The sequence below is a fragment of the Balaenoptera ricei genome, chromosome 20 (assembly GCF_028023285.1).
Source record: "Balaenoptera ricei isolate mBalRic1 chromosome 20, mBalRic1.hap2, whole genome shotgun sequence".
NCBI lineage: Eukaryota > Metazoa > Chordata > Mammalia > Artiodactyla > Balaenopteridae > Balaenoptera > Balaenoptera ricei.
The window spans coordinates 16,033,219-16,049,161 of record NC_082658.1 but is presented as its reverse complement, the minus strand read 5'-3'; the positions used below and the strand labels follow the sequence as shown (position 1 = coordinate 16,049,161).

The following is a 15,943-nucleotide window of genomic DNA, read 5'->3' as shown; positions in this document are numbered from 1 at the left end:
AGGAGTAATAAAGTAGGCATAGGTTGTTTTTTTGCCATAGAATAATAATTAGAATTCAGTCTAGGCCAGTAGTGTGTCAGTAAGCAGTTGCCATCTGGAGTCCTGTGTAAAATCCAAGCTGGAAGGCCTTTGGTCTAGTCTTTAATAATTAGAGTATCTGTGACTTGGCTCATTCCTTTGGCCAGAAGCCGAAAACAGTCCTCTGGAGTCTTGGAGTGGGTTACATTGTCCTTTCCTGGTATTGAACCTATTTCAGGCAGAGAGAATTCTAAGCTCTGATTTTCCATTCCTCCCTTTTTTACTGGTGTGATATGGAGTAATAGATGTAAGTTTTTCTGCAGCTGTGCAATGATAGGTGTAACAGCCCTAATGGGTGTATTTTTTTTTGCTCTTTTTATCTTCTTTTAGTCAGACCTCAGAGACACTATTTTGTAGCCCTTCCTGGTTGATAGGATAGCTGTTTCTTCTTTCTCCTGCTATTTAGAATATATCTAAACAGTGACACCTAAAACTTTGAAGTATATGTGTGTGCTTCTAGAATGTGAAGAGGGTGAAGATGGAGGAGTAAGATATCACTTCTTACATGCTCATTCTTGAGATATGAGGATGCGATCAGGGTAGGTGGAACATGAAATGAGTGATTACCCATCAAGTAAGCCCTTTGAGAACTGTGTTAAATAGCATTTTACAAATTATAGATTCCTTTCATATTCTCATTTTAATAGCCACAACAGCTTTTTTAGATAGGTATCATTACTTGCTGCATTTTTAGGAAATGGAGGTTAAAGTTTCTTGCCCAAGTTCACATGGCCCGAGTTGTGCTTTGAACCCTAGTCCTCAGACTCCAGATCCTGGACTTTGTCCTCTAGGTTCTTCTCCTTGTATCAAAGTCCAAGAGTTATCAAAAATAATCAAATACGTTGGCTTATTAACATGCCCTTTATAAAAACTTTTAGACATATAATTTGGCTACCTCTCTTAATGGATTTTCATCTGAGTATGGTATGGGACAAAACTCATTTCATAAGTAATGTGAAAATTTAGCTCATTTATTTTTCTCATTTTTTAAATAAATTAGACTTCTGGCTTTGAAGTCCTTCCTTCACATCACATCTGATAAATCACAGAAGTTTTCTCTTGTCAAAGGGCTGCAAGATAATCTATCTTTTGGTCATTTTAACTAAGAGACTTAACATACGGTATAGCATGCGTTGGCATTTCTCTTTAAATAGGCACACTATGATTTCAAACAATTTCCTGAAATTTTTATCATTATTTTCCAGGTTAACATTAGCAGAATACCATGAACAAGAAGAAATCTTCAAACTCAGATTAGGTCATCTTAAAAAGGTAAGTGTAATGAGAAAATCTGTCTGGAGAAATGCAATTTTTAGTTTACATTTGGTGTTGAAGCTCTTTGGTCATTTGGGCAAATTAATAGCTTTACATACCTGTGGAAATCTTCAGTAGTTGCTCTGTCACACCTGTATTCTAATGGTGGAGTTCATATCTTTCAACTTGCAAGTCAACTCCAGCCACCCGGTGAGAGTGCCTTTTCCATCAATGATGTACCAGTACTTAGTTCTGTATGCCTCATTCGGCTCCACAAGTGATTATGTTTTTAGTAAAAATTAAATATAAAATAAGAGCAGATGGTTCTAAAATTGATATTTAAATTATTTTGATGTTTTTTTTAAAATTTTTTTATTTATTATTTATTTATTATTTTTATTTTTGGCTGTGTTGGGTCTTCGTTTCTGTGCGAGGGCTTTCTCCAGTTGCGGCGAGTGGGGGCCACTCTTCATCGCGGTGCGCGGGCCTCTCACTATCGCGGCCTCTCTTGTTGCGGAGCAGAGGCTCCAGACGCTCAGGCTCAGTAGTTGTGGCTCACGGGCCCAGTTGCTCCACGGCATGTGGGATCTTCCCAGACCAGGGCTCGAACCCGTGTCCCCTGCATTGGCAGGCAGATTCTCAACCACTGCGCCACCAGGGAAGCCCCTATTTTGATGTTTTAAATCACATAGCAGCTCTTATCTCTTGTAAACTGGCTAAGAAGAGAAGGTCTTGCACCAACCATATTGAAACACAAAGGCAGCTACATAGAATTTGTTATTGACAGTGTTCATGGAGGTATCTTAGATGTAGGTCACTCATCTCTTAAATTCAGCAGCCTGTACTTTTTTGGTGGCTTTTTTGGTGGATGCTGCTTATTCTGAAGATGACCAATAAGTGTCTAATAAATTGCTATTGGTGTATGTTTGTCGTCTCCTCCTCCCCTTTCTCAGATCCTGTTAAATCAGTGGAACTTAAGGCACCAAGTATAATCCCTCCTTACAGAACAGAACCAGATAGAGAACGTGATTTTTGTTTTTTAAAAAAGATTGCATGCCTATATGTATACACACAAAATATTTCTGGAAACTTACACAAGAAACTCAACAGTGATTATATCTGGGGAGTGGGCATGGAGGTGGACAGAAGACTTTCACTTTTCCTGATGTACTTCTATGATTTGAATTTTATTTACTGTTTTGCTGTGGGCTCGTTTTTATGATTAAAATTCTAGTTCTTAAAAATATCTTTTTCAATGCAAAACATCTTAGCTTTTCATAAGAGAAATGTCTGCTTTTGTTTTTGAAATGAGATTCTGAAACGGTAAAGTTTCCTGTGTTCCGAGCTGTTTCTTTCTTTTTCACTTTAGGAGGAAGCAGAGATCCAGGCAGAGCTGGAAAGGCTAGAAAGGGTTAGAAATCTACATATCAGGGAACTAAAAAGGATACATAATGAAGATAATTCACAGTAAGCAACTTGGGAGTATGTTGGGTTGGAGATTGCTGAGCACTTTCTGACATGAATGGTCTAGAATGATATTTTTGCTTAATGTAAATTTGGTAAACCATTCCACTGTGTATTTAGCTCTGTTGTAGGTGTAATAACAGTTTCATGAATAAAATTTTGATTTGCGTTAGTTTAAATATGTATAAATATATTAGGTTTATATATTAAGTATACATCTATACATATATTATAGCATTTTTACACAAGTAGAGGTCACTAAAACAATACACTGTGTATTCAGATTTACCCTCAGAGCCTTACTAAAGGGAAGCATGGGATGACAGTGTGGTGTTGTGGAAAGATTACTGGGTTGAGATGACACTCGGTTTCTGAATGACCTTTATGGGCCATTTAAGTGTTGAGATTTTTAAGAAAGACTCTCTTTAAGTTGAGCACATTAATTATAGATAAATGCCCATCTTTGTAAGTCATTTAAGGAACTGAAACTGAAAAGTAGATTACAAGTGGGAAATGGCTTCTAACCATAATCCTTTCTTTTCCCACATTTTTCTGACTCTGAAACATGGGGGTTTTGGCATGGCTGCAGCTTGTGTATTTTTGTTTGACCAGAGTGAGCCATGGACTTTGCTTTCTGTAAAGTGGCAAGCAACAGCAGCTGCCATTACTGCACACTCTCTGTGTCAGGCAGAGTGCTAAGTGTCCCTGTGTTCTATCACTTAATTGTCACAATAGCCTGGTGAGGTAGGTCATCTTCAATACATAGATCTGGAAACTGGCTTAGACAAATTAAGTTAATTTGTCCAGGGAGTAGTGTGACCAAACAAAGAGTTGAAATGTGGATCTGACTCCACAGCTAACTCCCATGCAGTAATATCACCTCTCTCCACAGGCATGCCACTGTCTCAAAATCAAAATAATTTCAGGAATATTAGTGGGGCTGATGAGGAACAGGTAGAAATACTCTAAAAGTTATTTTTGCCAGAATCTCTCATTTCTTTGTCTTATTGTTAGAAGTGGAATTCTATATGGGGAAAACAGTTATATCATGAAGACTTAAAGAGAGAAAATGAATGCACATAGAACATGTGACTCACTTTATAATGAAATCTGTTTTTAAGGCCGTGTAAACTATCTTGGAATTTTATTGTATGTAGTTGTGGAATGGTGGGAACGAGTGGTTCTTGAGTGGTTTGGAGGACCCGAGTAGCACAGTTTGAAAATCCCTGATCTAGTGTATCTCCTTCCCCGCCGCACCCCCCCCCCCCCCCGCCCACCTTTACAGCAGGGCAGAAAGGGAGGGAAGTCAACAAAGGTCACTAGTCTAATTGTGGCTGTGCTGAGACTGGCACCTGTGTCTCATGACTCCACAGCTAATGCTGTTCATTGTAATTATGCTGTCTCTTTGAACTATAGAACTTACTTCAGGCTCAGAATTAGCTATATTGTGATGATTGCCAAACTGTTGGCAGCATCTGTAATCATGTGTATAACATGTTAGATATTCTGGAAATTTTGCAAACATGGAAAATTGTGTAGTCCTTGACCTCAGGATGTTGTTGTATATCCGCTGTTTCCACAGATTTAAAGATCATCCAACGCTAAATGACAGATATTTGTTGTTACATCTTTTGGGTAGAGGAGGTTTCAGTGAAGTTTACAAGGTAAGTATGAGGAACTGCGTACAGGGACTGAAGGTTAAATTATTGGTTATTACAAACTTGGAGATCATTTAGAATAGTGATATAACTCTGGGTTGATATCTATTGGTTGAAATTCCAAAACTTTTAAGAACCTGTATCTTTGGGAGAACTACTTCCAGTAAACTTGTTGACTAAAGCAGGATTCAATATTTTACCCTGTTTTCAAGTTTGAAAAGTAAATAATTACAGATTTAAAAAAAAAAAAAACAGGAAGGGAAAACAGCACTCATTTCTGGATAATGGAATCTTTCTGCCTCATCTGTATTTGTTAGAGATGAGTGTTACTTTTATTCTTATAAGTTTTTGTTTTATTTTTACAAAATGGATGTGTTAAAAAGTTAATTCTTTGAAAACCTGTTTTTTGCTTTTAAAATGTTCTCATCTTCTAAGTCAGGGTGTTTAGTAGCACTGGTGTTCTGAAGGATTGTCCTGGCTTAGAGTACTTCAGTTGGGCCAGCAAAGAACAGGCTACTAATACTAAGCCTCCAGTTGATTTTCCCTAAATGGGGAATTCAGCCTGTTTTAAATATAGTTGTAGATATATAACATGTTCACCAGCCACAGCCTCCTTAAATTTCTCTAGATGTTTCTGGCACCTGGCTTTTAAATGCTGAATTGGTTTATTAAGTGGTCTTTACTGCATGTCCCTGGTAATTCTCTCTTTTCTAAGGTGTAGCCTTCACTGTTAATGATTTATATTATGCCCATATGACTTTTTATATAGGAAATCTTTTGAGTAAAATAATTAGTTTTTATTTCAGATAAAAACTAGTTCTACTGTTTTCTCTTTTTTTTAATGTTAATTTTTTCTTGTGATGATGTATACACAAAATTTGCCATTTTAACCATTTTTAAGTGTACGATTCAGTGGCATTAAGTACATTCACAATGTTGTGAAACATCATCACTTTCCATTTCCAGAACTATAATAACATTTCTAGTGTACTGCTGGGTTTGATTTTCTGATATTTTGCTCATATTTTTAATCTGTGATCATAAATGGGACTGGCTTATAGTTGTCTTTTATGTGCAATCAGCATTGTGTCTAGCTTTGATGTCATAGTTATCCTAGAATGAGTTGTGAAATTTCTCTTTTCCCATGTTCTGGAATGCTTTGCATTACATGTTGGCTACTTGAAAGTTTGTTAGAGCTAAGTCATAAAATCACCTGGGTAGGTGTCATTTTAGAGGAAAACTATTTGACAACCTTTTCAATTCCTTCTACAAATACCGAGCTATTCAGATTTTTTCCCCCTCCTTAAGTCGGTTTTGGTAATTCATTTTTTCTGAAAAATCATCCTATTTCATCTTGATTTAAAAATATCATGCATACCTTAGTTATTTCTCTTCTCTAGTGAAATGTTTATTTTTGTATCTCTTGACTGATAGGCCAGAGATTAGTCAATGTTTCTTTTTTCCTCTGGAGATTAACTTTTTTTTTTTTTTTTTTAATTTTATTTATTTATTTATTTATGGCTGTGTTGGGTCTTCGTTTCTGTGCAAGGGCTTTCTCTAGTTGCGGCAAGCGGGGGCCACTCTTCATCGCGGTGCGCGGGCCTCTCACTGTCACGGCCTCTCTTGTTGTGGAGCACAGGCTCCAGACGCGCAGGCTCAGTAGTTGTGGTTCGCGGGCCCAGCTGCTCCGCAGCATGTGGGATCCTCCCAGACCAGGGCTCGAACCCGTGTCCCCTGCATTGGCAGGCGGATTCTCAACCACTGCGCCACCAGGGAAGCCCCTGGAGATTAACTTTTTATTTTTGTTGATTGGATCTACTATTTGATTTGTTGTCTATTTCATTAACTTCTGTTTTCAAACCTTCCTTCTTTCTTTCTGCTTTCTTTGTTTTCATTCTTGAGTCATATACTTAGTTTATTTTTTATTTTTGGTAACTTTTTTGATTGTGATAAAAAACACATAGCATAAAATTTACCAATTTAACTTTTTTTAAGTGTACAGTTCAGTAGTGTTAGGTATATTCATGTTGTTGTGAAACAGATCTCCAGAACTTTTTCATCTTGCAGAACTGAAGTTCTACCCACTAATCAACAGCTCTCCTTTTCCTTCTCTCCCCAGCCGCCGGTAACCACAATTCTGCTTTCTGTTTTTATTAATTTGATTACTTTTAGTTAACTCATATGAGTGGAATCACACAGTGTCTGTCTTTTTGTGACTGGTTTATTTCACTTAGCATAATGTTCTCAAAGTTCATCCATGTTGAAGCATGTGACAAGATTTTCTTCTTTTTAAGGCTGAATAACCCTCAAGTGTATGTATATACTTCATTTTCTTTATCCATTCATCTGTCAGTGGACGTTTGGGTTGCTTCCTCCTCTGGTCTGTTGTGAAGAGTGCTGCTTTGAACATGCATGTGCAAATATCTCTTTGAGACCCTGCTTTCAGTTCTTTTGGCTATATTCCCAGAAGTGGGACTATTCCTTTTTTAAAATCATCAAAAAATTGGTTCTTGGGGCTTCCCAGTTACTTGTTAGTGATTTCTTCATATTTTTTCCTGATGTATTCTTCAAACATTTTAACACTTCTGAAATCTAAATCCTTCTTACAACGATGTGTTCATTAATGTAGTTATTCTTTTGCTGTTCTCCACTCTCCAAAAGCCCTTCTTAGATTAGTGGTGGATCACAGTGTCTTGGATTCAGAAATAGGGTTTGGTAATTGGAGAAAATGACACTTGTAGTTCATTTGTGCTCTTACAGATTAGGTGGTATTTAATCTGGCTTTTAATAGCTTGAAATGATTCTCTCTTATAGCCATGATGGATACATGCATACAGGTGGACTTCATTCAGACTCTGTAAGAAAAATAGAGTTCAAAAGTTTCCGTTTGTGTGAAATAAGATATTCTGTTTGAATTGAATGGTTTTTATATTTAAAAAATACTGGTTTATGTAATATAATTAGTAAATTTTTACTGATTGCCAAAAAAATAATAAAATTAAAATAGGCTACTTGGGAAAAAAAAATACTGGTTTAAATTTGGTATAAATTAGAAGTTTCTTTTATAATCAGGCCTCTCTTGTATCCTGTGCTTTCTTAGAGGTAGCTTACATCTTAAAAGATCTGTAGAACAGTAATCACCGCTATTCATGGACTGTATATCCTGTGCCTGTTGCCTTCATCTGTTCAAACATTTGTGGAAACTGGCAGATAGGTGGTAATAGTGTTGAAACTGGAGTAGTAAGTTTTTAATCTGAACTTTAAAACCTAGGAAGAACTATTCATTCTAAAAGAGTTCCTCAGTAAATTCTTTTGTATTGGGGAAATCTACTGTAAAATGCTACTTACTTTTTCAAATTGTGATTTACACCAGGCATCTTCAAAAATCTGTTACCTTTTTTCACCCCATAATATAGCACTACCTAGCTGATGTGGAACTTGCCAGCAGTGGTGGTCTTTGGGGAAAGCATGTCCCTTTCTTTGGACAGCGCTGGAGAAGCGATTTGGTGTGACTAACTTCAGACATTGTTGCGATCCAAAATTGCTTTTTATTTATTCAATATGTAGGGGTGGGATTAAGCAAATTTAGCAAAGAGGTGTATCCTGGGGGATTCTTTCTCAAGGAGGCAGATAGTCTATGTCCCTAGCATTTCAAAAGTGGCAGGACCTCTGAACCTAAAACTGCTCTAAAAATAAAGCCTATTAAAAAATCTTAAAAAAAAAAAAAAAAGTGGCAGGACTTACTGTTGAAGAATGGCAGGTCCCATTGTCAGCTGAGGGAAGAGAGCCAGCGTAGGGAAGAAAGGTCCCAAATAGGGTAGATGATGTCCAGAAAGAGAATTGTTTAGAAGTGACCGTTAAGGCATGGGCTGTCTTTCTGTTTGTGGTGTACGCTTGGTTTTATTTTCTAAACCCCTTGGTGCCAGCGCGTCTGGAGACTTCTAAATTATCTGATCACAGGTTTCAAGAAAGATGATTGCAACTCTGAAACAAGTGTGTGTTGTGTTGTCCACTGCTGTTGTTATTTAATAATGCATTTTGGACTTTGAGTATGTTGGTCTGTTAAACAGAAGCTTCAAGTCGGTTGCCTGTAATTCTTATTAGCATTATCCAGAATATAATTTATTCCTTTTCTTTATAGGCATTTGATCTAACAGAACAAAGATATGTAGCTGTGAAAATTCACCAGTTAAATAAAAACTGGAGAGATGAGAAAAAGGAGAATTACCACAAGTAAGTGATATTAGAGTGTCTCATTTTTCAAAATTTAGTAATAATAGCTGTAGTTTGAGCACTGTGTTAAGAGCTTTACATGCATTGCTGTTGTTGTTTCATTTAATCCTCCTAACTGTCCTAGGAGAGTGAATAAATTTTCCATCTTACTGCTAAGGAAACTGATACTTAAAGAATTTGAGTAACAGTTAAGAAATGGCTGAGCTGGTATTTAAATCTAGACTTCCCTTAATCCAAAGCCAGTGGGTTTAACCATCCCCTTCCATTGCGCATCTAAAATTAGCTATAATAAACAAGTAAAGCCTCAGAAATTATTGTTGCTTGTCTGTAGAAACCAGATGTGAGAGTGTTCTTCAGTGGTCTAGGGACCCTGGGGAGCTTCGGGTGGGGTTTGTCTGCTGCTTCAGTCACCTCGTCGTAAAGGAGACAATGCGGGGCACCTGGTGTGCCTCGGTGGTACTTGTTTGACTTGTTCAGTCCCTCAGTGCTGAGCTCACCTTCCCCGTCATAGTTTGCCCGTCTCAAAGTTCTTGGTCTTCAGCGTCCAGCTTGCTGTGCTTTCCCCTCTTCAGAATGCCACTCATGGTGGCCCTCATCTGTGCTTGGGGTACGGGGTGAGAGGGTGACTCTTTAGAATGAATAGTTATTACATGAGCGGGTGTGAATGTCTTTGTTCCACTGATGTCAGGCCTTGCCTGTCTCTCCCCTGAGCTTCGGAACATTGGCGTTCATAGCTCACTTGCTTTGGAGGCCATGCAGACTTAATTTGCTGTTAGGATCCCCACTGGGTTTAATATTGTTTCCTTGTTGTAGGTACAAGTACTACATTAGACATGTCCTACCCCTGAAAGGAGGAAACAGCCCCTTTTGATATAAGGCAGTCTACCTCCTTTCTATAAAAACAGTTTGTTTTTTTTCCTATAAATAGTACTTTGGAGGGAAAAAAGCAGTGGACTTTAGCCAACTTTTAGTTAGCTTCTAAGTCTCAATGGAAAAATAAAACATTTCTACATCATCAACCCATTCTTCAGGCATGGAGCAAGGCAACTCCTGCTCTATACCTGCTGTTCATCAGGGACCCGGGAACTCTTGCTGTTCCATGTAGATTGGCAGTGGTGCTCAGCACTGGGGGAGAGAAGGTTCCTGTGGCATTAAGAGAAATAGGGCTTAGCAGAGGTAGGAAAAAGGATGATGTGTGCTCTGTGCATGGCACCCCTCACGCGTCCCTTATGTGAGAGGCAGCTGCAGTCCAGATGCTTCTGAGGAGCAGTTACATTATCATAAGTACATTCCAGGCATTTGACATGCAGGGACGAATAGCACGCGGCAGCGAATGCCAGGGAGCACTTGAGAGAAGGAAACCACATGTTATTCTGACCAGTTAGAAAAACGGTGAGAAATGTCCTCATTATATTGAGACTCGGAGTACCTAAGGGTATAGGAACAGTTCCTGCGCCTCTTTCAAAATACCCTGCAGCTATCCTCAGAGGCTGTTCTGCAGCTTGTGTGCACGGCCCACTCCAAACCAGCTGACTCTACAAGGGGACAACCTTGGTCAACCTTGAGGACATAGTTCCTGTGCAGAGACTTATACAGATTTTACCTAGTCGCAGTATCCAGCTTTCAGGCTGATCTTAAAGAGAACGCTGGTGTCGAATACTGTAGTGGCTGCGTGTGGGGGTGCTCACTGTAGCCTTTTGAAGCAGTGCGGGATCGAAGTCAGGACCATGTCCCTCCTTGACACACTTGGCAAGCTGTTTTGAGTCCTGACGGATGTAGATTGGTTCTCTTTTCACATTTGTCTACCAGATGGAGTCACAGAGCAAGTGAAGGGGGCAGTCTCGTTTTTCTGAGTTCTGTACCGGTTCAGCTGTGGTTCGCAGTGGTACCCTCCTATTCTTTGTTTCCTCACCAAGGCGGGAATCATGACTCCTGAGCACCTTCTGTGGAGCCGTCTGGGCAGGAGCCGTTTCCCAGTTGACAGACACACTGGGGAGGGGGTGTGCAAAGTTTTTGTGACCTCTGTTCATCCTTGAGGGGAAATTCTTAAAGCACTTCCACCTTTCTTTGAAAGATTTTGCTTGCTAATTGATATGAAATCATACTGATGACTTTCAGGCTACAAAAAATAGTGAATTAGCAAAATGTTATTAACTCCCTTGAACTTAAATTAAGGAGGCTTATATCAGGCACCAAACAGATTTTAGAGAGTGCTTCAAAAATTCAGTGTTAAACTGAAAAGTAGTACACTTCAGTGTTGTGGTAACATTATAAAATATGAAAGTGCTACTGTTACCCTGCATAGTAAGGTCTTTTGATTGCTTTTCCCTTTGTGGGGATGACTTCCGAGCCCCATCTGGAATCAGAACATTTATTTGGGTAAAAAAGAAGGAAAAATTCAAAGAAAATAAAAGGTTGTTGTATTGTTTATTTCTGAGTTCTGTTCTATACCCCCTTTCCTCTCCTCTCCCCACAAACAGAAAGTAAACTGATTGTTTTACTTTTGCATTATTAAAGCATTAATAGGTATTACTCGATTTCTTTAACTCCCCAAAATAGCATATTAAGAACTTTATGGTAGGAAAAACTTCATATAAAGCTATCCACAGAAATAATTGTATCTGAAGTAGTTAGTATACTCTTTTTTTTTTTTTTTTTGGCTGCGTTGCTACGCGCGGGCTCTCTCTACTTGCGGCGAGCAGGGGCTACTCCTTGTTGCAGTGTGCAGGCTTCTCATTGCAGTGGCTCCTCTTGTGGGGGAGTGTGGGCTCTAGGCGCGCGGGCTTCAGTAGTTGTGGCACGTGGGCTCAGTAGTTGTGGCTCGCGGGCTTAGTTGCTCCGTGGCATGTGGGATCTTCCCGGACCAGGGCTTGAACCCGTGTCCCCTGCGTTGGCAGGCGGATTCTCAACCACTGCACCACCAGGGAGGTCCAAAGTAGTTAGTATACTCTTGTATGATACTCTTTTCTAATTTTCTAGGATAAAATTATTGAAAGTCTAAATATAGATCCACTTAGAGTAAAAGACTAACACTTTAGTGGATAAGTTTCTTCCAGCCTCCTATTTAAGTTTCTGTATTTTATAGTACATTAATCCCTTGGATGCTTAGTTGAAAGTTGAACATATAAAGGACATGGCAGAGCCTCTGCCTTGCCTGCTGAACCGTAAGGAATGGCCTTAGAGCCTGACGTGACGTTGAGAGAGTGCTTTCAGTGACACACAGAAAGTTTTCTTAGTTGGCGAGGACTTTGCCATTTTCTTTGATTCATAATTTTTGCCAATGGAGAAATTGGTCTCTACTCTGAAATGCACAAAATCAAGAAGTTAAAAGGGCAGAGGACTATAGATTTATAGTGTGTGAGAGTAAGAAATGACTTAACGGTAATCTGTTTAGACCATAGGTTTCTAACTTTGTTTTTTTTTTTAGAAACAGCATCACCCTTATTTTACCAAATGAAATATTACATGGAATCTTTTTTTTTTTTTTTTTTTTTTTTTGGCTGCACTGTGTGGCATGTGAGATCTTAGTTTCCCAACCAGGGATCACACCTGTGCCCCCTGCATTGGAAGCATGGAGTCTTAAGCACTGGACTGTCCCGTGGAATATATATATATATTTATATTTATATTTATTTGTTTGTTTATTTATTTATTTATTTATTTAGGCTGCGTTGGGTCTTCGTTGCTGTGCGTGGGCTTTCACTAGTTGCAGCAAGCAGGGGCTGCTCTTCGTTGTGGTGCACGGGCTTCTCACTGCGGTGGCTTCTCTTGTTAGAGAGCATGGGCTCTAGGCACCCAGGCTTCGGTAGTTGCAGCACACAGGCTCTAGAGCGCAGGCTCAGTAGTTGTGGGTGCATGGGCTTAGTTGTTCCACAGCATGTGGGATCCTCCTGGACCAGGGCTTGAACCTGTGTCCCCTGCATTGGCAGGCAGATTCTTAATCACTGCACCACCCGTGGAATCTTGATATATGAAAAAGGACAGTGTGGAGCTGCTTTGGTGGGATGGGGGGTTGGGTCAAAGCTACATTTGCTTAGCTTCTCTTTGGAGGCGTCCAAATCTAGGGAGCTCCCTTTAAAACTTCTAGTCTGCTGCCATGGTGGTGCAGGCCCACAAGGCCAGAGAGGGGGCATCATGGAGCTCAGACTCAAAGCCAGGCTTCTTGATCCCAGTGCCTCCTGCGTTCTAACACTGCTCTGCCTCAGTGCTGGAAAGTTTTTTCTTTTCAGAAAGACATAAAGATGCTGATGAAATTAAGCATCAGAAGAAGCAAAAACTGCCAAAAATGGCCACTTGAAAAATAAGCCTAATCAAACAAATTTCCATTGGGGAAGAATATTTAATTACTTTTAGATTCCTATCCTTCCCCTCCCTCTTCCCCTAGTTGTTCCTCAGCTTTTCTTTGGTTGAGTACTTTCTGTGTATTTTTGACATGCTAGAGTACATTTCAGAAAATAACACACTTTTTTTTTTTTTTTATCATACTATGGAAAGTTTCCCTTTTCTGACTCTTGTCTTATAACAAAATGCCCCAAACTAATACTCTCTTTGTAAGTAAGAACTAAATGTTATTCTTTTAAAATTCAGTATATGAATTTGCCAGATTATATCGTACATTTTTGTTCCTAGTCTTACTAAATAATTTTAAATTGGAAAAGTACTAAAGAAGAAAGATGTTAATACATACATACATACATATATATATATATATATATTCTTGTTATAAGAAAACTAGGGTTTCCATAATTTCAAAGTTTTTATCAAATTAGCATTTTCTTAAAGTAAAGCTGATAGTCTTTAAAATTTTTTTTTGTAAGGAGTAGGATTTAAAAACAAACAAATACACAAAGCATTGCTAATTGCCTTATCTAACAGGTAATCCTTTTACCCAGTGAATTTACATGCTAAAATTGATCCCCTTGATGTAACCCCAGGATATATAACATTTATAGATAGAAAATATCAGCTTTAGAGGAAAGAAAAAAATGCTGTCTTTATAATTTTTAAAGTTCTGATATTTGGGTATAAATATAAAAGAGATGAGATTACCGTAGAATGAACTCGAAAGGGATAAAAGGTTAGCACCTACTATTTTCTCAACAGCTTGGTAGATACTGGTAGAGAAAATAGGACGAAGAAAGATCAGGGGACTAGATCGACCTGAATGGAATGAATGTTCGGGAACAATGGAGAAGTGAAAGAATAAATTAGGAGTATCCTGGAAGAGTTCTAAGAGACAGGCCAAAATACAAAATGTTAATTTTCCGTTTTGTTTACAGGCATGCATGTAGGGAGTACCGGATTCACAAAGAACTGGATCATCCCAGAATAGTTAAACTGTATGATTACTTTTCACTGGACACTGACTCGTAAGTGCTATGCCATTTTAGCTTAGCAGATAATATTATTTTCTTGCAGTGTGTTGACTACTCATGGAATAGAGTTTAAATCTGGGTCCAGGAAATGCTCTCTGAGGGGACCACATATACTTATGGGCAAATGATCATATTTGAATTCAGATTTGGGCCAGCAAGACGTCTCTTGGCCACAAGATGTGTGTTGTGTGCTGGTAAATGTTTAACAACCAGCTTGGTGGGGAGAGGCATAGGGCTGATTTGTACTGTTTGCCAATTTCTGTGGTATAAATACTCTGAACATGTCCAATTTAAAAAAAAAAAGAACAGCTTTATCGATATATGTTTACATACATACAGTTCACCCATTTAAAAGTATACAGTTCAGTGGTTTTTAGTATATTCACAGATACGTACGTTGCAGCCATCACCATAGTCAATTTTAGAACATTTTCACCACCTCAAAAAGAAACCCTGAACCTTATGCTATGGTCCCCCTATTCTTCCACCCCCACTCCCTGCTGTAAGCAACCGCTAATCTACTTTTTGTGCCTATAGATTTGCTATTCTGGACTTTCATATGAATGGATCATATAGTATGTGAACTTTTGTGACTGGCTTCTTTCACTTAGCATGGTGTTTTTTCAAGGTTCTTCTTGTGTCATGTATCAGTACTTCATTCCTTTTTATGACTGAATATATTCCATTGTATGGATACACTACTTTTTGTTTATCCATTCATCCTACCAGTGGCTTAAAAGCCAGCTCACAAAAGTCCTGAAAATTTATCAGCTCTCAGAAACTGGCACAAATTGGTGCCAGCATACCACCGAGAAGCACCAGTCAAGAGAGTCTCTGCCCCATCCTGGAGACTCTGATGAGCACTGATGGGCCTTTTAAAGAAGTGCCAGCAATGTGACTTTATCACAGAATGAGAATGAATGTGGCGTAGCCCAATGCTGCATCCTAAAATATAAGTTGGTTCAGAGGCTTATAGGGATTTCAGTCCAGCAATCTCATTTTGTAGGTGGAGATTTGAGGACCAGGGAAGTTAAATGACTTGTCTGAGATCTTTAATAATCGTAGGCATTGTATTTCATTACTTGGTATAGGTAAGCTCTAGACCTCTCGGTTTATCCAGGAGTTTAGAAATATTTCAGCATTTGGAAACATTTTCTCTGTTGGAGTCTGAAATAAATCAGGAGAACATACCTAGGTCTGGCCCACAAGTGTTTCCCTCCGCCTCTCAGGCTGTTCAGCCTGTTCCAGACAGCAACTGTCTCAGAGGTTGCTGCACAGAGAGCCGGCCCACATTTAGAAGTGGCCCCAAAGGGAGACCATAATTCCCTTTGGAAACATCCACTCAGGGATTTCCCCTTTCCAGTCGGGTGCACCCAGCACAGTCATGCGTGTAGCATGGAGTGGGGTTCAGAAAACCCCACTCTAGTTAGAGAGCAGGTTTCCACAGGGTGGCTTACTGTTTTGCTTTCAGTAAGTTCCTTGAATACTAGGAAGGACACACACCACCCCCCCAAATGTAAGTACAAAAATCGTTTCAAAAATAAATATAATGACTCGGATTATCTGCTGTTTTTAATTGTATACACACTTTTAACTAATCTGAGAAATTGAGTTGATTCTGTGCTATTGTTAAGTTGTTTACTTTGTTCTTCCTGTTGTGTGTATGGTGAATTTTTATCAAAAGTAAGTCAGACCATTGTTTTAGAAAGTCTTCTGAGAGTTGTTTGGGTATTAAAAGTGAGATTTTATTTTCAGCTTGCATTGGGTCCAGAATAAATTCACTAAGCATGAGAGTCTATGCCTCAGATTTCAGCATATCAGATCAGAGAATCTATAAATTTTAGGCATATTTTCTCAAATAGGGTGCTAGCATGCTAGGAC

General features: G+C 38.9%; 1 protein-coding gene across 2 annotated transcripts in view; it reads left to right on the top strand.

Annotated features, from left to right (window-relative positions):
• The window catches only part of TLK2 (tousled like kinase 2), a 106,844-nt gene that overhangs the window by 77,238 nt on the left and 13,663 nt on the right, over positions 1-15,943 (top strand). For both annotated transcript variants that reach the window (XM_059907330.1, XM_059907329.1), the window contains exons 13-17: positions 1,284-1,350; positions 2,702-2,799; positions 4,379-4,460; positions 8,596-8,687; positions 13,967-14,056. In XM_059907330.1, the coding sequence (XP_059763313.1) occupies positions 1,284-1,350; positions 2,702-2,799; positions 4,379-4,460; positions 8,596-8,687; positions 13,967-14,056 (429 nt within the window). The remainder of the gene's footprint in view (positions 1-1,283; positions 1,351-2,701; positions 2,800-4,378; positions 4,461-8,595; positions 8,688-13,966; positions 14,057-15,943) is intronic.